This window comes from Bombyx mori, chromosome 6 (genome assembly GCF_030269925.1).
Source record: "Bombyx mori chromosome 6, ASM3026992v2".
Taxonomy (NCBI): domain Eukaryota; kingdom Metazoa; phylum Arthropoda; class Insecta; order Lepidoptera; family Bombycidae; genus Bombyx; species Bombyx mori.
In genome coordinates, this window is record NC_085112.1 from 10,723,827 (window position 1) to 10,746,816 (window position 22,990).

General features: G+C 38.8%; 2 protein-coding genes across 2 annotated transcripts in view; one reads left to right on the forward strand and one right to left on the reverse strand.

The window, feature by feature from the left end:
- The window catches only part of LOC101741207 (suppressor of lurcher protein 1), a 338,026-nt gene that overhangs the window by 255,605 nt on the left and 59,431 nt on the right, over positions 1-22,990 (forward strand). The gene's annotated exons all lie outside the window — the stretch shown is intronic.
- Positions 1,540-5,071, reverse strand: LOC101739535 (uncharacterized). Its single transcript, XM_004925624.5, has 3 exons — positions 4,943-5,071; positions 3,579-3,776; positions 1,540-2,068 (listed from the first exon to the last, which is right to left on the reverse strand). Exons 1-3 carry the CDS (start codon positions 4,994-4,996, stop codon positions 1,898-1,900), a joined length of 423 nt encoding a protein of 140 aa, XP_004925681.1. The 5' UTR covers positions 4,997-5,071; the 3' UTR covers positions 1,540-1,897.

A 22,990-nucleotide genomic window follows, 5' to 3' on the forward strand; every position in this document is an offset into this window, starting at 1 on the left:
AAATATAGAGAGAAGCGGATACTATTTATCTAGTCAACTCTGAAAACGTATCACGTGTCATTTTTACACTACTACCTGTCTCATAAGCATTAAGATCTTAATGTAATAAGAATATATTCATGCACGTGTTGTGAAACGTGAGCACTAGTCAATGATTGAAATGAAAAATGGCAAGTCTATAAATAAATGTATTGTCTGACAAACATCCTGTATATAGAATTAACATCACACATTAGTCGCAATACCGGTAGGTATTGGCGGTCAAAGGTTGCTTCAAGTAAACAAACACAATGTTTACTTATTTTTTCAATTCTCTTGTTGAATGTGATTGGCACGATGATCGTGCTAAATCATTGCTATCATTAATCACTACATTTATATCTGATCAGAAGATCCAATTTATTATATTTACTTAACTTACATAACATAACTTTTGTAAATGTTTGTTTCTTTTTAACGAACTCACGGCCCACCCAATCATAAGTGGTTACCTCACCCCTAAACATCAACCACGTCAATACTGCCGAAAATTACATATCAAGGTAGGAATTGACAATAGATATGGCTAAAGAAATACAATCAATACAAATCCTTATATTAATAGCGCATAGTAGGGTGATGGCGAAGCTGGTTTTGGGCAATTATCGGAGCCCATCGGCGTCAGCAACGCGACTGCCACCTTGGCACATGAGGTCAAAATCTCATTTGTATTTGCTGTCTCGTCCTCCAAAGCGGAACACGTGACTGATTTGCAGCAGAAAAGAACAAGATATCGGTATCTACCCTTGTTAATTTACAATGTACCCTACGTCATTTTACACTTCTAAATATTGACATATCGTTTAGATTTCTGTACCAAGTGTGCTACAATTAAGGAAGAATGTTAGGATCTTATTCTGGATCGAATGCAATCGTGACCTAGCAAGAAAGATACCCGATCTATTCGTATCCAGTCAGATATTAGGGTTCAAATCTTACAGCAAATAAAAATTTAGCTATCGGTTAGTCTATTAATGCTCTTGTCTACCTATTTTTTTTATTGCTTAGATGAGTGGACGAGCTCACAGCCCATAGACACCTACAACGTAAATGCGCCACTCACCTAGAGATATAAGATCTAAGGTCTCAAGTATAGTTACAACGGCTGCCCCCCCCCCCCCCTTCAAGCCGAAACGCATTACTGCTCACGGCAGAAATAGGCATGGTGGTGGTACCTACCCGCGCGCACTCACAAGAGGTCCTACCATCAGTATCTGTATCTTGTGTCTAGTGAAATTAATAATAAAATTTAAAATATTACGACCAAAGAAAATCCTTGATATTCGAATTTTTTGTTCTTAAAATAACTAAGAATTTTTTTGTTCTTTTAATACCTTATTTAAGTATTACCTATGGGTCGGGATACAAATAACATATATCCTAAAATGTATCAGCGTTTTTATCATAAAAAAGCCCAACATTTTATTTATATATTTCATAAAAAAATATCCTTTAAAATTACGTTAAAGCCCCAGAAGCAATAGAATAATAAATAAATACTGAAATTTTATTCTTTATTATTTCAAATATATTAACAATCCTGTAACTATTAAATATTATACAAATATATTAAAATATAATACATATCATAAGCATATTCAATTATGCATTTTAAATATATTATTTCATATCACATGTATTTTACGCATATCTCTGACGTAAATTCCTTATATACACAAAACGTTTGATTGTGATACTTTTACTAGTACAAAATTTCGAAACGCTTCGATTTGAGATATCATTGCCAGCTACCGTTTATGACAAGCTACTTATGCTGGAATAGAATACGGTAAATTATTGTCATACTTCATTAAGCATTATTAACTTAGAATCCCCTTTATTCATTTAGCCTTTTTTTTTATTCTCCTACAATGTTGGGTCCTCCTATACCAATCCTATCATTTATATCACTTGAACCCTGATCATCGTTTTCATAATCTGAATCAATATCACTATCATCGTAATCCTCTACATCATCTTCGGTCTCCATCTCACTATTATCTATCACGTGCTGTTTTACTGCGCTGATCTGTAAATTAATAAAAACATAAACTTACACAATAGTACATACAAATAATAATAAAGAGTGCCGACGATAATTTAAACATAATAAAAATTATAGAGATTCTCTTTGAATACAAAAGATAAAATAACGATTGAAGGGCTTTTTCTAAATTACATATTGATAAATAAATAAACATGAATTATGTTGTGTAAAGTTAAATTATGATTTTGATTATAAAAAGTAATTGTTATGCTTATCCCTAACTTATATGTACCCAAGTCAAAGAAGCGTAGATAATTTATCATGTTCACATTTATTTTTAACATAGAAAATTAAATAGAGTTTAATTTTAAATAAATTTAACTATTAACACACAATATCTGAAATTTAATTTAAATCATTTACTTCATAAACTAGCTAATAATAGGTCTTGCGTGTTTGTCTGTCAAACAAATATTAAAAATTTTTAACCTACACTAAAGTACTGTTAGGAAAATAGATATGATTACAATTTATTAGTTGTTTGGATCATAGTAGTAATCTGTGACAATAGTGCCAATGGAAACGTTGTAGAGAGAGATTAATCAAATTACAAATAACGAATGCACGCAGACTTTCTCGAAAAAAAAAGATGTTTGATACGATAATATTTAAAAAAGCCATAGGTATACTACACTGACGTAATATGCAATGTAACAGAATTAAAATTCGTTATTTATGCATTTAACAAATTAATATTATTTTTCGTTTGCATTGAAGCAATAAAAACGAATATCGACTTATGATATAATTTGATTACACTCTGTATATTCACGTCACTTCGAATAAGTGTGTACATTTTTGTTAGTTTTTCTATACGATGGTTTCTTGCTTCATATTTTGCGTAATTCAATTTCATTAACGTTAAATTAATTTATAGAAATCAAAACACAGATGGGTGAAAATTTGACGGTAGTCATTAAAATTACTGTTTTAACAATTGCACAGACATGATGCAGCTTTGTAATTACTAGAGGTCGAAGTAGGTAGATTGATTGATGATTAGAAGGTCGCTGACGTCAAAAGTAAAGGATAATATGGATATGCCTCCAAAATATCGGAACTTCATATTTATTGTGATATTTGTTCCGGAATTTTAAAATTAGCATAAATCTGTGTTTAAGGTGTAAAACGTATTAATAATATTAATCTACGCTACTAGTGCTAGCTAATGGTGAAAGAAATCAGTATTTTATTTTATACAAAAACACCATGGAATAGTTACACCGTATTTTGTCCCTTTCTGTTAAATTAGAAATGGCGCTTGTTAGTATGACACAAAACTTAGACAGGGCTTTTCGTTACTTTATCTCATAAATATAGTAATTGTATCCGATGAGGTTTAAAAATATATTTTTTCAATTTAAAAAAACAATCTTTATGGATAAAATGGCATGTCCATATTATGATATCTTGACCCAAGTATATAAAACCAATCTACCTACTCCGACCACTGGTACTACTGGACCTACCAATCGTATATAAGTTTACTGACCATGCTGTTAATGTGGTCTACGAAGGACCCCATTCTGTCGATGAAAGAGTCTCCCTCGTCGGTCCCCTGAAGTCTTGCCAGTGCAGGCAGCACTTGCGATTCTGCTGCAGCGTTCATATTCTGTACAGCATCAGTCATGTACGGCTCGTAGTTCGGAACGCGGAACGGAACAGTTGTTTCTGTTGGCGATCCATGGGCCTAAAAATAAGAATGGAAGCCACCGGAATGCTTGTTATAAGTTATTGGGATAGATTTTAATAAGAGCTACGGGATTTTTTTGGCAACATCAGAATCAATCTTTGTACTGTTTAAAAAAAATTATGATTTATCCGTATATATTCCGATGCAACGGTGTTCGAATCCCGTAGGCGGGTACGACCAACGGGGGAGGCTGTGAGCTCGTCCACCCGTTTAAGCAATAAAAAAAAAGTAGTTATAACAAGTTTTTATCTTTAATTCTTAGGTGCTCGATCTCTAAGTCGTATATTTTACTAATCATCGATTGAAGAAATCTTTAAGTAGGAACAGATAAATTCAACACATCCAATTTGAAAAGTTCAAAATATATACGCTAGGTTAAAGAATTAATAAAAGGAGTTAGACCGATGATCTAGAAACATAAAAAAAAATGAAAACAAAAAAAATATTACAAAAAATGTGGATTCCTGTATGACATTTCATTGTTGTTTGTAGATGCGTGTACGACCTCACTGTGTGAGGTGGTGTTAGATAGTCATCGGAGTTCATAGACATCAGGTTAATGGCACCGTTCATCTTGAGACATGAGTTCCAAGTTCCAGTTTCTACGGTACACTAGCTGCCCTGCCCGTCACCACCGAAACGCGTCACTGCTTCTCGGTAGAAAAAGGCAAGGTGGAGGAGGCACACCTACCTGTGTGGTCTCACAAGACGCCCTACCACCACTAATTACGCAAATTTTTTACGGTTTCGATTTTTATTACACAATGTTATAACTTCGTCGTGGAAGTAATTCATGAACATCTGTTAAGTACGTATTTCATTAGAAAAATTGGCACCTGCCTGCGGGATTCGAATACCGGCGCACTAGCATCGCTCGATACGAATGAAACACACGTCGTATCCTTTAGGCTACAATGACTGAAAATCGTTCAATTGATTATTTTTTTTATGATTCAAGGATTACTGGTGGCCCGGAGGCCTTTCCAGTTTCACTTGGACAGGTGGGCGAGCAAAGACTCAGCCAGGAGGGGTGGGATTTGCTAACAGCCGCCCGAGCGCCTCCGAAGGAGACCTAACAACTCAAAAACAATTGAATTGTTTTACTTAACTCTATTCATTGACAACAAAACTTGTTTGCTTAAATATGATTAAATAAAACTCACGTAAAACAAGACCGAACCGACAAAGACAAACGCTAATATTGTTAAGAACGTCATGTTCAATGAAGAAAACACAAAAAAATCACGAGAAAATGTAAATGAGTTCGCCTATTTATAAACACGTATACCTTTGTTCGTCGATTCGATGACTCAGGAATGTCACGTTTTCTGAATATCGTAATGATAAAATTTATTCGCGGTACGTGAATAATGAATACTCATTGGTGACTATAATGTTGTTGTGCTGTAGGTAGTCTACAACAAACTTGCCAATTACTTAGTGAATGTTTAATTTGAAGTCGTCGTGGCCTAACGGATAAGACGTCCGGTGCATTCGTGTCGAGCGATGCACCGGTATTCGAATCTCAGGCGGGTACCAATTTTTTTAATGAAATACGTACTCAACAAATGTTCACGATTGATTTCCACGGTGAAGGAATAACATCGTGTTATAAAAATGAAACCCGCAAAATTATAATTTGCGTAATTACTGGTGGTAGGACCTCTTATTAGTCCGCGCGAGTGGGTACCACCACCTTGCCTATTTCTGCCGTGAAGCAGTAATGCGTTTCAGTTTGAAGGGTGGGGCAGCCGTTGTAACTATACTTGAGACCTTAGAACTTATATCTCAAGGTGGGTGTCGCATTTACGTTGTGGATGTCTATGGGCCCCAGTAACAACTTAACACCAGGTAGTCTGTGAGCTCGCCCACCCATATAAGCAATAAAAAAAAAACGCTACAAAAAACTTTACCTATCTTAATTGCACGGTGCATGGTTTCAAATTTTTGTTTTTGTTCCCTAGACAGCTAATGTAACTCTTAGGCCATTTAGGCTGTGCGAGCGTCACTACTTCGAGACAAGAGTTGAAATGCGAATACGATTTTTGAATATGCTTACGTCCTACCTGTTGTTCCAACTTGAAGACAATTTGAAGACTGAGACTGCCTTTCTACATTATATGTAATTGAGACTTAAGTCCCTTGTCTTAGAGTGCATAACGGCATTTGCGTTTGTTATATCATGTTACCCTAGATGGGCAGCAAGCACATCTACTTAGAGCAAAAGCAAACTATTTAAGGCAAATCATTTAATATTTAAGGTAAATGATTTAAAATAAATGATTTTAAGATACGGTTAATCACCCACATAGTTGTGGGTCCGGTCATCGTTCTCGTCGAACCCGTCGCTTGCGACTATAGGCTCGTCGAGCAAATTGACCCACAGACACAGCCCACTGAGTTTCTCGCCGGATCTTCTCAGTGGGTCGCGTTTTCGGTCCGGTGGTAGATTCTGCAAAGCACGGCTCTTGCTAGGGTCCGTGTTAGCAACAACCTCAGTTGTGGGTGAAATATTTTTAACCTGCAAGGGCTAACTATAAAGGCTTATTTTATTTATTTATGCACAGAAAACAGAAGCAGTAGTTTATGATTGGATGTTAAAGTGAATTCTTAGAATTTTATTTTTTTATTTTTGGGAATACTTTCTACTAGACTGTATGTATGGAACATGGCCGGTGCGATTTCGAAAAGTTATTAAGTATACTAAGAAAAGAATTTCCACTTAAAACGTCGACCTTTCAAGTTATGTATCCTCACTGTCTTTAATAAATGCAGCAAAAACGTACTCTTGACTAAGCACACTATGTATTATCAAGATCCAAGTCATGCAAAGAGGTAAGGGTGGAGCCATGCTCGGCATTGAGAGGAATAGAAAAATTGTGTTAGAAAGACACACCGATATAGACCACCGTGGAGAAGAGCTCTATGCGTAGAAACGAACACAGTAAGAAGTGGAAATTGTATGGTGAATACCTAAATTTGTACACATAGCTAATGCGGTATAAACAGGCTAGACGGAAACAATGTCGTGGTCGTGTCGTGAATCTTTGAATACCAGTGGATTGTAATGTTGTGCTTAGTTTTTTTTTATTTATTGCTTAGATGTGTGGACGAGCTCACAGCCCACCTGGTGTTAAGTGGTTACTGGAGCCCATAGACATCTACAACGTAAATGCGCCACACACGTTGAGATATAAGTTCTAAGGTCTCAAGTATAGCCACAACGGCTGCCCCACCTTTCAAACCGAAACGCATTACTGCTTCGGCAGAAATAGGCGGGGCGGTGGTACCTACCCGTGCGGACTCACAAGAGGTCCCTACCGCCATTAATTACGCAAATTATAATTTTGCGGGTTCGATTTTTATTACACGATGTTATTCCTTCACCGTGGAAGTCAATCGTGAACATTAGTGAAAGTGCTTATTCATAAAATAAGCAATACGAGCTCCAACAAGATAGCTGTCAAAAGTTCGGTGAAGGTAGACAGTGTCAGAGGAATTATATTGTCCGTGTTAACCGTTTGATTAATAATAATAATAAAAATAAAAAAAAATTACGAAATAGTATTAATTTTTTTAAATAATCTACTTAGAAGGATAGCACACGTACCTACCGCTTATTAAATTACGCCGTTTTAATATTACAAGCGAGGTCTCTATTTATTTAGGATGCGAAGCCATGTTGCCGTGTTATCTTTCAGCCGTTTTCCACCTCGGAAACGTTGGGTGTGTGTACATCGTACTGAGAAAATAATCAAATTTAACGCGTAAGCAAATTGGTTCAAGCGAAACAGTTCTATGTAATTTATTCAATCTTTCATCATGAGCACCTGAATTAGACTCAGGTTAGTATTAAGGAGTCGCTTCGATCGATACTGGATCAAACACGTCGACAATAACGTTCACAAGGCTTGTGGAGAGTATGAAGCGGTAGGCAGCGGCTTGGCTCTGCCCCTGGCATTGCTGAAGTCCATGGGCGACGGTAACCACTCACCATCAGGTGTGGGCCGTGTGCTCGTCTGCATATAAGGGCAATATAAAAAAAAAAAAAACTGGTATCTAAGGTTTCAAGTACCTAGTATCGTCAAACGAATATATGCTATATGGTTTAAGGTATAAGTGCTTTTTTTTTACTTTTAAAAGTAACTCTCGTTATTAAACTATAAACAGTGGACGTAATGTTGAAATATTTTTTTAACTGGTGGTAGGACCTGTTGTGAGTCCGCAGGGGTAGGTACCACCGCCCCGCCTATTTCTGCCGTGAAGCAGTAATGCGTTTCGGTTTGAAGGGTGGGGCAGCCGTTGTAACTATACTGAGACCCTCCGATGCGTTACCACCCGTCACCCCGATGGAAGTTAAAGACTTGATCAAAGACCTACGTCCTCGCAAGGCTCCCGGTTCCGACGGTATATCCAACCGCGTTATTAAACTTCTACCCGTCCAACTCATCGTGATGTTGGCATCTATTTTCAATGCCGCTATGGCGAACTGTATCTTTCCCGCGGTGTGGAAAGAAGCGGACGTTATCGGCATACATAAACCCGGTAAACCAAAAAATCATCCGACGAGCTACCGCCCGATTAGCCTCCTCATGTCTCTAGGCAAACTGTATGAGCGTCTGCTCTGCAAACGCCTCAGAGACTTCGTCTCATCCAAGGGCATTCTCATCGATGAACAATTCGGATTCCGTACAAATCACTCATGCGTTCAACAGGTGCACCGCCTCACGGAGCACATTCTTGTGGGGCTTAATCGACCAAAACCGTTATACACGGGAGCTCTCTTCTTCGACGTCGCAAAAGCGTTCGACAAAGTCTGGCACAACGGTTTGATTTTCAAACTATTCAACATGGGTGTGCCGGATAGTCTCGTGCTCATCATACGGGACTTCTTGTCGAACCGCTCTTTTCGATATCGAGTCGAGGGAACCCGCTCCTCCCCACGACCTCTCACAGCTGGAGTCCCGCAAGGCTCTGTCCTTTCACCCCTCCTATTTAGCTTATTCGTTAACGATATTTCGCGGTCGCCGCCGACCCATTTAGCTTTATTCGCCGACGACACGACTGTTTACTATTCCAGTAGAAACAAGTCCCTAATCGCGAAGAAGCTTCAGAGCGCAGCCCTAGCCCTAGGACAGTGGTTCCGAAAATGGCGCATAGACATCAACCCAGCGAAAAGTACTGCGGTGCTATTTCAGAGGGGAAGCTCCACACGGATTTCGTCCCGTATTAGGAGGAGGAATCTCACACCCCCGATTACTCTCTTTAGTCAATCCATACCCTGGGCCAGGAAGGTCAAGTACCTGGGCGTTACCCTGGATGCATCGATGACATTCCGCCCGCATATAAAATCAGTCCGTGACCGTGCCGCGTTTATTCTCGGTAGACTCTACCCCATGATCTGTAAGCGGAGTAAAATGTCCCTTCGGAACAAGGTGACACTTTACAAAACTTGCATAAGGCCCGTCATGACTTACGCGAGTGTGGTGTTCGCTCACGCGGCCCGCACACACATAGACACCCTCCAATCCCTACAATCCCGCTTTTGCAGGTTAGCCGTCGGAGCTCCGTGGTTCGTGAGGAACGTTGACCTACACGACGACCTGGGCCTCGAATCTATACAGAAATACATGAAGTCAGCGTCGGAACGGTACTTCGATAAGGCTATGCGTCATGATAATCGCCTTATCGTAGCTGCCGCTGACTACTCCCCGAATCCTGATCATGCAGGAGCCAGTCACCGTCGACGCCCTAGACACGTCCTTACGGATCCATCAGATCCAATAACCTTTGCACTAGACGCCTTCAGCTCTAGGAGCAGGCTTAGGGACCTCGGTAACCGTACTCGTCGAACTCGACAAAGAGTTCGCCGTGCAACCTAACCCATGAATCAGCTCGCTGAGTTTCTCGCCGGATCTTCTCAGCGGGTCGCGATTCCGATCCGGTAGTAGATTCATTCGCGAAGCAGCTACTCTTGAGTTGTTAGGTCTCCTTCGGAGGCGCTCGGGCAGCTGTTAGCAAATCCCACCCCTCCTGGCTGAGCCTTTGCTCGCCCACCTGTCCTGGTGAAACTGGAAAGGCCTCCGGGCCATCAGTAATCCTTCAATCATAAAAAAAAAAAAAAAAAAAACTATACTGAGACCTTAGAACTCATATCTCAAGGTAGGTGGCGGCATTTACGTTGTTGATGTCTATGGGCTTCGGTAACGACTTAACACCAGGTGGGCTGTGAGCTCGACCACCCACATCTGTGCTATAAAAAAAAAATCGAAAAAGTTCGCAAGGTTGATTTGTCTGCGGGCTCTCGGCCCGCTGAACGGGGGAACCGGTGGTCGTGTCGCTGGCGGCCGCCGGTCCGGCGTCCGTGGCACGGTGGGATGGATGTAATGTGCTCTGCATCAACCCTGTCCCGCCGTCTCAATAGCCCCGACTGGGCTCCGGCCCGGTCCGAGGTAGGGCGCCGGTTGTGAGCGGCAGGAGTTTTTAGTGAGTGAACTCCCACATACCCCACCTGCCGCGCGGGTGGAGATCCGGCGATTTTCTCCTGTGGGAAAAAAAAAAAGGTTGATTTGTCTGGCATTTTTTACTGCGCACGAGTAACAAAATTTCAAAGGAAACAAACTGGCTCGTTAACAATGTAATAAAATATGTAAAGCGTAGAAATCACGCAACGAGTCTTCAATTACAAGGTATACGTAGTTTATAAAAAAAGTATAAGCTGCATTAATTGTGTTCGAAGCCTGACAAGTATATGGCCTGACGCACCCGATGATCGGTTTAGCAATGGCAGGGAACATCAAAATTGCAGGCTATCCGACTTTTTTAAAACCTTGCTTGAACAAATGATTTTTTTTTATAATAACTGATAACTGGGAACACAGCACGCACGATCATCAGCCCCAAATTACGATTCCGATTAAATACTTTGAAATAGATAATGAACAACCAGACAAAGAGCAAACAAAACAGGAGCACTAATCACTGCACCACCGATTCAGTCAAAAGTAAATTTGATAATTACTACCTATTATTACGAGGGTGCGTTTAGACTTTTGCCTTGTCATTTCTACAGCTAAATAATTATGAGTTTCATTTTAAAATTTAGATAGATAATATAATAATTCACTGCCTTTTTGCCAATCTTAATTAAAAAAGAGCTGTCATTATCGGGGGCCACGGTCATTTGATTCGATAAACAAATTATATAATTGTGACTAAAGCTGATATTGTAGTATTTCGGCAGTATTGACCTTTCTTATCATATCAATATTCCAAGTTCAAAGTTGGAACACGTCATAGCGCGCTAAGGAGGAAAAATATCTAAAGAGAATTTAAGTATCACAGAATTCAATGTTGCGTTTTAGTTTATTTCTTTGTTACGCATAGCCTACGTTCTTAGGTGGGATAAAAAATCTGTCATGGTGTCTAACCTCATACGATGTTGGGAGCAGATCGCGGGCCCAAGGATATATATATATTAAATACGTGAAGCAAAAACTTTGTACCCCTTTTTACGAAAATTGCGCGACGGAGGAGTATGGAATTTACCACACTTATATAGAATATAGAGAAGGAGTACAGAATGTAATTTTTTTTTATTATGCCTAAAAAATACTTCTAAAATATAATTACACACACTACCATGTATTTGACACACACACACATATACATATATTATAGGGGTTAAAGTATGAAAATTGCCGTTTTATTGTAATAGGTACACATGTGAATAACAATGAATTGAAAGAGATGGTGGAAGCCGATCCGAGCCAAACTACCCAGGAATTAGCGGCATGTTTTAACGTTACCTTACCGACTATAGGTATTGACTCATTTGCGTCAAATCAATAAAATTAAAAAAATGTGAAAAATGGGTGCCTCATTATTTGACTGATCTGTAGAGAGAAAGGCGTATTGAAACTTGTGTTGCCTTGTTGAATCGATACAGAAATGAAGGAATATTGGATCGAATTGTGACATGTGATGAAAAGTGGATTCTTTATGATAACAGTAAGCGAAAAATGCAATGGCTGACTTCAGGTCAAACGCCGCAACAGTGTTCTAAAGCAAAACTTATAATAGTCTTTGACAATAGAACTATAATAATGTTCAAACTTATAATTTCAATTACATAATTAAAGTCGGATTTCGACTACTGGGGGACCACTAATACAAATAATACTCTAAGCTTATGTGTATGGCAGATGAGAAGCGGAATTTATATAATTATGCCTATAGACTCCGGTATCTGTGCTAGGCACACAAGGTCAAGCAAGATCTCGTCCACACACAGATGCTATCAAAAAACATTAACAATAACTTTCGCGAGTCGTTATCTTTTTATAATAAAATAAATATATATTTTTTTCTTAGTTAGAGATATTCAAACGCTTCACAAAGTACTTTCCATATAAAAATTAAGGAAATATGAAATTTTAGTTTTAGCTTTAATTATTCCATAAAACTGTAGCGAGAAAATGGAGTGAACGTGAAATTACCGTAGAACATTCTTTCAAGAAAATTGAATATTTACGTCGGCGATACAGAGGAATCTATTGCTCAAATAAAACGAGCAAAGCATTTTTTTTGCAGTAAAGAGCACGGTTATTTTAGTAATATTGAAGGTTGAATGAATGAATGAATGAATGAATGAATGAATGAATGAATGAATTTATGAAAATTCTTTATTGCACAAAAATTTGTACAAAGGCGAACTTAACGCCACGCAGGCATTCTCTTCCAGTTAACCCTCGTTGATGAAGTGAAAGATTCAAGAAGAGCGTAGCTGTGATGAAGTTATTACATGACGATAGTTTCGATGCCTCCAATGAACACTACTCTAACTCAAAATTTTGAAACTTTCGTTTTTCACACAAATCGCTTCACTATTTTAAAAGTATTACAAATTCATTATTGATGGGGTTCGAAGCAAGAATAAATCAGTTAGTTACACAAGAAAAAACCATAAATATATCTGCAATAATGAAGATTTTTTCAACTTTTTTCATTTAAACGCTCTTCCTGTAAACCTACGAATTTGGAGTTAGAGTAGTGTTCATTGGAGGCATCGATTTAAAGAATTATAATAGTCATGAGTAAAATGAACACTAGGTTATAATTACATTGCCAAAACGAATACACAGATACATACATACAAATAAATACAAAATACATAGATGAGAAATACATATCAAATAAAATAAATTATATAAACCACAACATACTACAAAACAATCAAGCAATCTGTGCTTTGAAAAAGAGATCATGTACTTTCGCTTTCAAAAACGTTATGTGTGGAACTAGTTAATCGCGTATGTTACTATCACTACATAGTATAAAACAAAGTCGCTTTCTCTGTCCCTATATCTGTCTGACCCTAGGTATGCTTAAATCTTTAAAACTACGCAACGGATTTTGATGCGGTTTTTTTTAATAGATAGAGTGATTGAAGAGAAAAGTTTATATGTATGATAACGTCCATTAAATAGTGGAAAAATCAATAATAAGTTACAGTTTCCGAAGCGAAGCGAGGGCGGGTCGCTAGTTGTTAATAAAACAAAACCAACGTAGTGTGATATAATTAGATTACAGAGAAGCTTTCACAGCTCACCGGAGGAGACCCGGTTAATTCATACCTAATAATACGACGGCTCATAAATTCTTAACGTATTGAATAATTGAAGTAATTATATCGATTTCGATCTTTTAACTAACGCGCCGGAATATCTAATAGACTCCGGGAAAACGAATGCGCAGATACTGAGAGTGAATCTATTTCTAAAAAACCGAAAAAGACTAAAACATAGCAAACAAAAGAAGGCAAAGTTAGGCAATCCAGACGTTTTAATAAAAATCGACATAATTACTTTAATGCGCCGCGTAGGGCACCAGTGACCTACAAGGTAGTCAACGTGTTAATAAAAGACTTCGTCAATTATGAATACTTCGTTGCTACTGGTGGTAGGACCTCTTGTGAGTCCGCGCGGAGCAGCCGTTGTAACTATACTGAGACCTTAGAACTTATATATCCAAGGTGGGTGGCGTATATAAGTCTATGGGCTCCAGTAATCACTTAACACCAGGTGAGCTGTGAGCTCGTCCACCCATCTAAGCAATAAAAAAAAATACCAATCGATTGATACGAATGGCTTCCCCTTTGGAAACCACTTCAATGCAAAGCAACCTTAAGTGCAAGATTTTTTCTAATACAGTAAACGAGCAAAGTATGTACTATTTTCTTGCTTATTTCTATCAAGGTGCATGCGTGCGGGCCTGTATAGCGGTACATCCTTTATACAATACATTTTAGGCTTTGACGTCCCGTTTCAAGTTAGGTAATAACTTTTGCTTTGTGCTGAGTCGTGAGTTCGTCACCATTCTAAATAGTTAAAAATAAACATAAAATATTTTTGGAACGAAGTTCCTTACGGCAGGCTTGGAACTGAAAAAAATGTGATAGTAAAAACCGTAAGATAAATTCCGTGGAATATAAACAAGTAGACGTAGTTTATAGTCGGCCCTCATTACCGGCTACGCTAGTGACCTGTTATATTCATAATTTAATTATTCCAACTCCGCAGCGCAAGCTTTCCGTGTGTGGATTTTGCCGTATTCTAGTTAATCGTATTCTGTATGATATGACTTTTAAGTTGACTGTCGTATTGAGTGCTTTGGGATTTGAAAAATGTTTGATTTAATACCTAGTTGTTCGTAGGCATAGAAAATTGAGAAATAGCTGTATCGTTCCTTCATTAGAACATTTAGATTAAAGGCAGCAAAAATCTAACAAATACTTAAAATGTAACCTGCAATATTATAATATTGCACTAGCATATTGCATAAAACACTAGCCGTGGCCATCATGATTTTCATTACATAATACTCTCTTTTATTTAGTCAATAGTGAAAGAAATTCAGATTCACGAAGACAAGAAATTTCAAGACCTTAATTCTTTATCTATATTAATATATAAATCTACAGTGGTTTTTACGGATGTTCCGTTATAACTACTGAACCATGCATCCGATTGACTTGAAACTTGGCATCCATGTAGAAAATACATGTACTTAATGGATAGGCTAATATTTATATGAGTGTTGGACTCCCTACACCAGCTGCGGGGGCTTTAATGATGAGAATCTTTAGAGGGGTGAGAAATAATAATGTCAATTTTAAATGCTTTGCAAAGCGGACGGGTACAGCTAGTACTCCATAATATTATACATTTACTTAATGCTCGTTTTGTATAGAAATTATATTATATTTCATTGTTTTTTTTGGAAACTTTCTCGTGTTTCGATCCCCTTTCTTATTCATTATTTTTTTAAGTCATTCATATATCATTTACTAACCTGAGGTCACCTTTTTGAAGTGAAATTTCTTCGAAGACAACTTTCACGCGCTCCTTTGGCCTGAAAGGGTTAAAAAAACCAGTAAATGTTAAATTGTTCATATACAGATGTTCACGATTCTAAAATGGTTTTTTTTCCAATCTATAGTATTATTGAATCATAGGTTGTAATTTTAAGTCAATTTAATATATGTTTGTCGAACTAAAATCAATAAATAGTAGTCAAAGGATTTTGACTCTCCGACAATTTTAAAATGCGATGACAGTTTTATTATATGTTATGCATATTTGTTTGCTGCTAGCTATCTGATAGGATTTTTAGGCCATCGGTAGCAGACGATCTTACGGATCATCTGATATAAATAGGCTATCATCGTTCAGTGTATGAAGAAAGCCTACGGACACATTTTACAACTTCATTTGTACTAGAATGTTGTAGCCCTGGATAAAAATCTAATGTGGGGAATTCAATAGTCTCTGTAATAAGCACCACGGCTCTAGATATTAAGGATGTGTACAAGAACTACTGTGTGTAACTATACTGAGACCTTAGAACTTGTATCTCAAGGTGGGTGGCGCATTTACGTTGTAGATGTCTATGGGCTCCAGTAACCACTTAACACCAGGTGGGCTGTGAGTTTGTCCACCCATCTAAGCAATAAATATAAAAGATGTGTGGTGTTGTGGGACACCGGATAGGGATGAAGTTCCTTATTATAAAAATATTAATTTTTAGTTCTGTTCGAGGTATAAAGAAAATAAAACTAGAGGTTTCGCAACAACCCACGGTCATTCGGTAACGTGCGAAGTTATTGTAGTACACTTCATTCACGGTTGTTTGCATAGGAGTTAGTGTATTGGGCAAACGAACGCTCTGAGATCGTAGTCAATAAATGATAAAAAAATATAATTATTATTTTTTGTACGTTATTACAAACAACATTGTCCATTCTTGGAAAATTAGGGATGTGTATAAGGCAATAGAAATGTCAGTACAGTACCTTGCGTGAAAGTGATAAGTACATCGCACGTTGTTGGGATAGATGGACGGGTAGCGAGGGCTGTACAGCCGGCCGTGCTGCGGACGGCTCCCGGAACGGCTGAACTGGTAGTCGCATTCCGTGCCCGGGATCCGGACGCCATCCGTATCGAAGAGTCCTGGCAACAACAATAGTAGACTTATAGATCTTATACCTTTAAACAAGCAATTCTTGTATATTAATATACATATATATAATCAGAATCTCGGAAACGGCTCCAACGATTTTAAAATTTAGTATACAGGGGATTTCGGGGGCGATAAATCGATCTAGCTACGATTTATTTTCAGAAAATGTTGTTTTATTCATGTTTTCAATAATCAACTCTTCCTGACATCTATTGGCGAATAATAATACTATTTTTCTTAATTGAGAGCAACTAACCGCTTTAAAGACACAACAAGATGGCGTTATCAAAAAAAAACGAGCTTTCTAGTTCATTCTTAATTCAAACAGGTATTAAAATTTTAAACTGGTGGTAGGACCTCTTGTGAGTACGCAAATGTCGTCGTACGTCGTACGTCTCTAAATCGTCACCTCTCTTTCTGGCAATGTGTCCTACAAATTCGAAACTTCTCCGCATGCTGTAGTTCACTCATTTAATGAATAAAAAAAACTCCCTATGCTTGCTCGTCAGTTTAAAGTTTGGAAGTTGTCGTTGCCTAAAGGATAAGACGTCCGGTGCATTCGTATATACTTATGCAACGGTGTTCAAATCCTGCAGGCGGGTACCAATTTTTCTAATGAAATACGTAGGTACTTAACAAATGACCGAACGACTCAACCGAGTTGGTTCCACGGTGAATGAATAGCATCCTGTAATAAAAATCAAACTCGCAAAAATATAATTTGCGTAATTACTGGTGGAAGGACCTCTTGTGAGTACGCAAAAGTAGGTACAATCACCCTGCCTATTTCTGCCGTGAAGCAGTAATGCGTTTCGGTTTGAAAGGTGAGGCGTTGTAACTATATTGAGACCTTAGAACTTATAACTCAATGTGGGTGGTGGCATTTGCGAGATTGTAGATGTCTATGAGCTCGCTTAACACCAGGTGGGCCGTGAGCTCGTCCACCAACCTAGACTTGAAACAAGTGAGGCTGAGTTCTGTCTTCGAAAGAGAATTAAGGAGGATTTACGAAAGATTTAAGAAAGTTTATATAGGTATTAATTTTCCCTAAAATAGGCATTAAAAAACTTAAGTGGTAGATGTGTAAAAACGTATATTGACTGAAAACAAAATTGGCATTGATATCAAAGGGCAAATAACATTTGAACATACGTCTCGTAAATTTTCTTATTTTGTAGTTTCTGATTTTTGGTGCAAGGCAGCTATGAGCTCAAGATTGAGACATGAGGTATCCGTGAGACAAGGTAATGATATCACTAGGCTCCGATAGATAGGCCGCGACCTAGTATATCTTAGTTACCCTTACTTACTAAATATTACTCCAATTTTTACTGTATATATGGCTCACGGCCCTGATGGTGGTGAGTGGTTATGACATGGCAGCTTCGTGGCAGAAAACGCAGGATAGCACTACCTACCCGTGTGGACTCATAACCCGCCTAAGCGCCATTTGACTTTTCGTTTGAATTTTTATCATCGGCAATCTTTGTTAATTTAATTGTAACGGCTTATTGCAGCCGAAGCCGGGCGTCCATAAAAGTCCCTTGAGTAATATTAAATTATGAGCATCCAGCAACGACGGGGTTAATTGACTTAGGAGCTGTTTCCTTTCATAAAGAACCCGGTACCCCAACTCAACAAGAAAGAAAAAAAAGTCCGCGCAAAATAGAGTGGTGCGAAATTTAATTTCGTTCATTCATTTCGTTGCTGCATACGAAAAATTGTAATTCGGCATTAGATTAAGGCTAAGGGAGATGTACTGTGTAAAGGAAATTGTGTGAGATTTTTTACATTTTTCTAACTTGATCATTTTTATCAAGCTTCGGCGTCGTGAAGAACTTACTTTTTGGAACGAAGTTCCTTATGGGACGATGCGGAGGGGTACCCTAGCCGGGAAAAAAACGTCCGTAACGTAAGATTTTTATTAGTAATGCACACAGTGTACGACTTAACTTTGTAATAACATACAAAAAATAACATATTTTTTTATCATTCATTGACCACGATCTCAGAGCGTTCATTTGCGCAAGATACTAACTCTTATGCAAACAACCGTGAATGAAGTGTACCACAATAAGTTCGCACGTAACTAAGTGACCGTGGGTTGTTGCGAAACCTCCAGTTTTATTTTCTTTATACCTCGAATAGAAATTAAAATTAATATTTTTATAATAAGCAACTTCGTTCCTATCCGGTGTCCCATGACACCACACATCTTTTTTTTTTCCTACCTATTCCAGTAACTTCGAGGGGTTATTCTTCACTGGGCTAGTAGGTGAGCTCACGAGGCTCAACCGGGAGTGTTGCTACCACTGGCCTTAGCAATAGCAGTGCTTCGTAGAATCTACCACCGGATCGGAAACGCGACCCACTGAGAAGATCCGGCGAGAAACTCAGTGGGCTAGAGAGCTCTAACAAATACCCTGTCGTTGTTACCAGTCTCACGTGTAAAATTCATTCGATCGCTTAGCATTTTATTCGAATGGTTGCAAGCATTGCCTTCACCACAGCTGGGGACACTTCTTGATAATAATTCATTGAGAGTGGCCACAGCTTTGAGACTCGGTTGCAGCATTTGCGAGCCCCATCGATGTGTCTGTGGTAGTATGGTGGATGCCGCCGGGCTGCATGGACTGAGTTGTGTTAGATCGGCTGGCCGCTTCCCGAGACACCATGCACTTAATGATATTATTCGACGTGCTTTGGTCTCCGCAAATATCCCGTGTGTGTTGGAACCACCAGGCCTCAGCAGGTCGGATGGTAAGAGGCCGGATGGTTTGACTCTGATTCCTTGGGAGAGGGGACGCTGCTTGTTATGGGACGCAACCTGTAGCTGTACGTACGCGGCGTGTCATTTATCTGGGACCCGACAATGTGCGGGCTTTGCTGCTGAGGCGTCGGCTAAAACGAAGCATGCCAAGTACGATGCTCTGAAATCTACATACCTGTTTGTTCCAGTGGCAGTGGAAACGACGGGTGTGTGGAGTTCGGAGGCCAAAAAGTTTATTGCCGCAATTGGCCACCGCCTCAGAGGGCAAGGCCACGATCCTCGGTCTGGGTCGTACCTGGTTCAGAGATTATCCATTGCCATACAGCGTGGCAATGCTGCTAGCGTAATGGGTACTTTCGGGCCGGGTGCGATCCAGAGTGGCTTGTTTGACTAGCCGATGCCTACGCGCGCATTGCTGTTAGCGTGGACCTTTATGTTACATATGACGACGCTTGCAGCTGAAAGTAAGTATTGTACTTTTTGACGAAGCATGTTGCTGATAACTTTATTTCTGTAATCTGACGAAGCATGTTGCGGATAATAACGTTAATGACGTCATTGGTTTGAGAGATAGTCGTTCGTAATCTCAATTGTATTGTAATAACGTCTTTTTCGTCCTTAAAAACGTAAGACGGTATCAGTTACAAAAACGTCAGTCTCTTTATATAAAAGCCCAAGCAGTAACAAATCGCGCTCACTCGCGAACTCATCTTTTTTTTCCCTCAACACAATACGAACACTCACTGACCTGTCAACACTTTCGATAAGAACAAATTAGAGATCGTGTAGACGTTATTTTTCTACGTATTTTTTTTTTAGCTCGAGTCTGGGAGATCGATCGTCTTCGACTGTCATTTGTCAAAGTGAGTTATTTCGCACTTAGTGCTAGTACCATTCGACGATGAAATTTTCTAGGTATCAGCGAAAACGCTTTTAATGCTTTGTAAATTTGTCTTATCTTAAGATTCATCGCGTCATCATAATATCATTTATCATTAGTAATGCAAGATTAAAGAGTTTGAAGCGTTGTTAATGATTTAGACATTTTATGTGAATTGAAATATACTGATTTACGTTGTTACCTCGCTGAATATTTTTATACATAACAATAATACACTCACTGGTGGTAGGACCTCTTGTGAGTCCGCGCGGGTAGGTACCACCACCCTGCCTATTTCTGCCGTGAAGCAGTAATGCGTTTCGGTTTGAAGGGTGGGGCAGCCGTTGTAACTATACTTGAGACCTTAGAACTTATATCTCAAGGTGGGTGGCGCGTTTACGTTGTAGATGTCTATGGGCTCCAGTAAAAAAATACATATGAGGAGACTTTTAATTCACTTGAAAAACAATAAATGACCTCGAGGTATAAATTTTCGTGATTCATAACGAGAATTTTATCTCTATTCTTCTTATCTTGAATTTTTGCATTTAGTTTTTGAATACGATCTCTTGATTGATGAAGCTACAGTTTCAAAGTGCCGCACTAACATAAGTTTCACCCGTACGTCGAAACTCAATATCCGATAAGGCGTGGCTGATTCTGAATAACCCTCTATGTGACATGTCTAATCCGGTCCTTAACGCACAATATTGGGACGTCTCTTTGCGTAAAAGGCTCTCCAAATATATTTCATTCGAATAAAATGCTAAGCGATCGAATGAATTTTACACGTGAGACTGGTAACAACGACAGGGTATTTGTTAGAGCTCTCTAGCCCACTGAGTTTCTCGCCGGATCTTCTCAGTGGGTCGCGTTTCCGATCCGGTGGTAGATTCTACGAAGCACTGCTATTGCTAAGGCCAGTGGTAGCAACACTCCCGGTTGAGCCTCGTGAGCTCACCTACTAGCCCAGTGAAGAATAACCCCTCGAAGTTACTGGAATAGGTAGGAAAAAAAAAAGATGTGTGGTGTCATGGGACACCGGATAGGAACGAAGTTGCTTATTATAAAAATATTAATTTTAATTTCTATTCGAGGTATAAAGAAAATAAAACTGGAGGTTTCGCAACAACCCACGGTCACTTAGTTACGTGCGAACTTATTGTGGTACACTTCATTCACGGTTGTTTGCATAAGAGTTAGTATCTTGCGCAAATGAACGCTCTGAGATCGTGGTCAATGAATGATAAAAAAATATGTTATTTTTTGTATGTTATTACAAAGTTAAGTCGTACACTGTGTGCATTACTAATAAAAATCTTACGTTACGGACGTTTTTTTCCCGGCTAGGGTACCCCTCCGCATCGTCCCATAAGGAACTTCGTTCCAAAAAGTAAGTTCTTCACGACGCCGAAGCTTGATAAAAATGATCAAGTTAGAAAAATGTAAAAAATCTCACACAATTTCCTTTACACAGTACATCTCCCTTAGCCTTAATCTAATGCCGAATTACAATTTTTCGTATGCAGCAACGAAATGAATGAACGAAATTAAATTTCGCACCACTCTATTTTGCGCGGACTTTTTTTTCTTTCTTGTTGAGTTGGGGTACCGGGTTCTTTATGAAAGGAAACAGCTCCTAAGTCAATTAACCCCGTCGTTGCTGGATGCTCATAATTTAATATTACTCAAGGGACTTTTATGGACGCCCGGCTTCGGCTGCAATAAGCCGTTACAATTAAATTAACAAAGATTGCCGATGATAAAAATTCAAACGAAAAGTCAAATGGCGCTTAGGCGGGTTATGAGTCCACACGGGTAGGTAGTGCTATCCTGCGTTTTCTGCCACGAAGCTGCCATGTCATAACCACTCACCACCATCAGGGCCGTGAGCCATATATACAGTAAAAATTGGAGTAATATTTAGTAAGTAAGGGTAACTAAGATATACTAGGTCGCGGCCTATCTATCGGAGCCTAGTGATATCATTACCTTGTCTCACGGATACCTCATGTCTCAATCTTGAGCTCATAGCTGCCTTGCACCAAAAATCAGAAACTACAAAATAAGAAAATTTACGAGACGTATGTTCAAATGTTATTTGCCCTTTGATATCAATGCCAATTTTGTTTTCAGTCAATATACGTTTTTACACATCTACCACTTAAGTTTTTTAATGCCTATTTTAGGGAAAATTAATACCTATATAAACTTTCTTAAATCTTTCGTAAATCCTCCTTAATTCTCTTTCGAAGACAGAACTCAGCCTCACTTGTTTCAAGTCTAGGTTGGTGGACGAGCTCACGGCCCACCTGGTGTTAAGCGAGCTCATAGACATCTACAATCTCGCAAATGCCACCACCCACATTGAGTTATAAGTTCTAAGGTCTCAATATAGTTACAACGCCTCACCTTTCAAACCGAAACGCATTACTGCTTCACGGCAGAAATAGGCAGGGTGATTGTACCTACTTTTGCGTACTCACAAGAGGTCCTTCCACCAGTAATTACGCAAATTATATTTTTGCGAGTTTGATTTTTATTACAGGATGCTATTCATTCACCGTGGAACCAACTCGGTTGAGTCGTTCGGTCATTTGTTAAGTACCTACGTATTTCATTAGAAAAATTGGTACCCGCCTGCAGGATTTGAACACCGTTGCATAAGTATATACGAATGCACCGGACGTCTTATCCTTTAGGCAACGACAACTTCCAAACTTTAAACTGACGAGCAAGCATAGGGAGTTTTTTTTATTCATTAAATGAGTGAACTACAGCATGCGGAGAAGTTTCGAATTTGTAGGACACATTGCCAGAAAGAGAGGTGACGATTTAGAGACGTACGACGTACGACGACATTTGCGTACTCACAAGAGGTCCTACCACCAGTTTAAAATTTTAATACCTGTTTGAATTAAGAATGAACTAGAAAGCTCGTTTTTTTTTGATAACGCCATCTTGTTGTGTCTTTAAAGCGGTTAGTTGCTCTCAATTAAGAAAAATAGTATTATTATTCGCCAATAGATGTCAGGAAGAGTT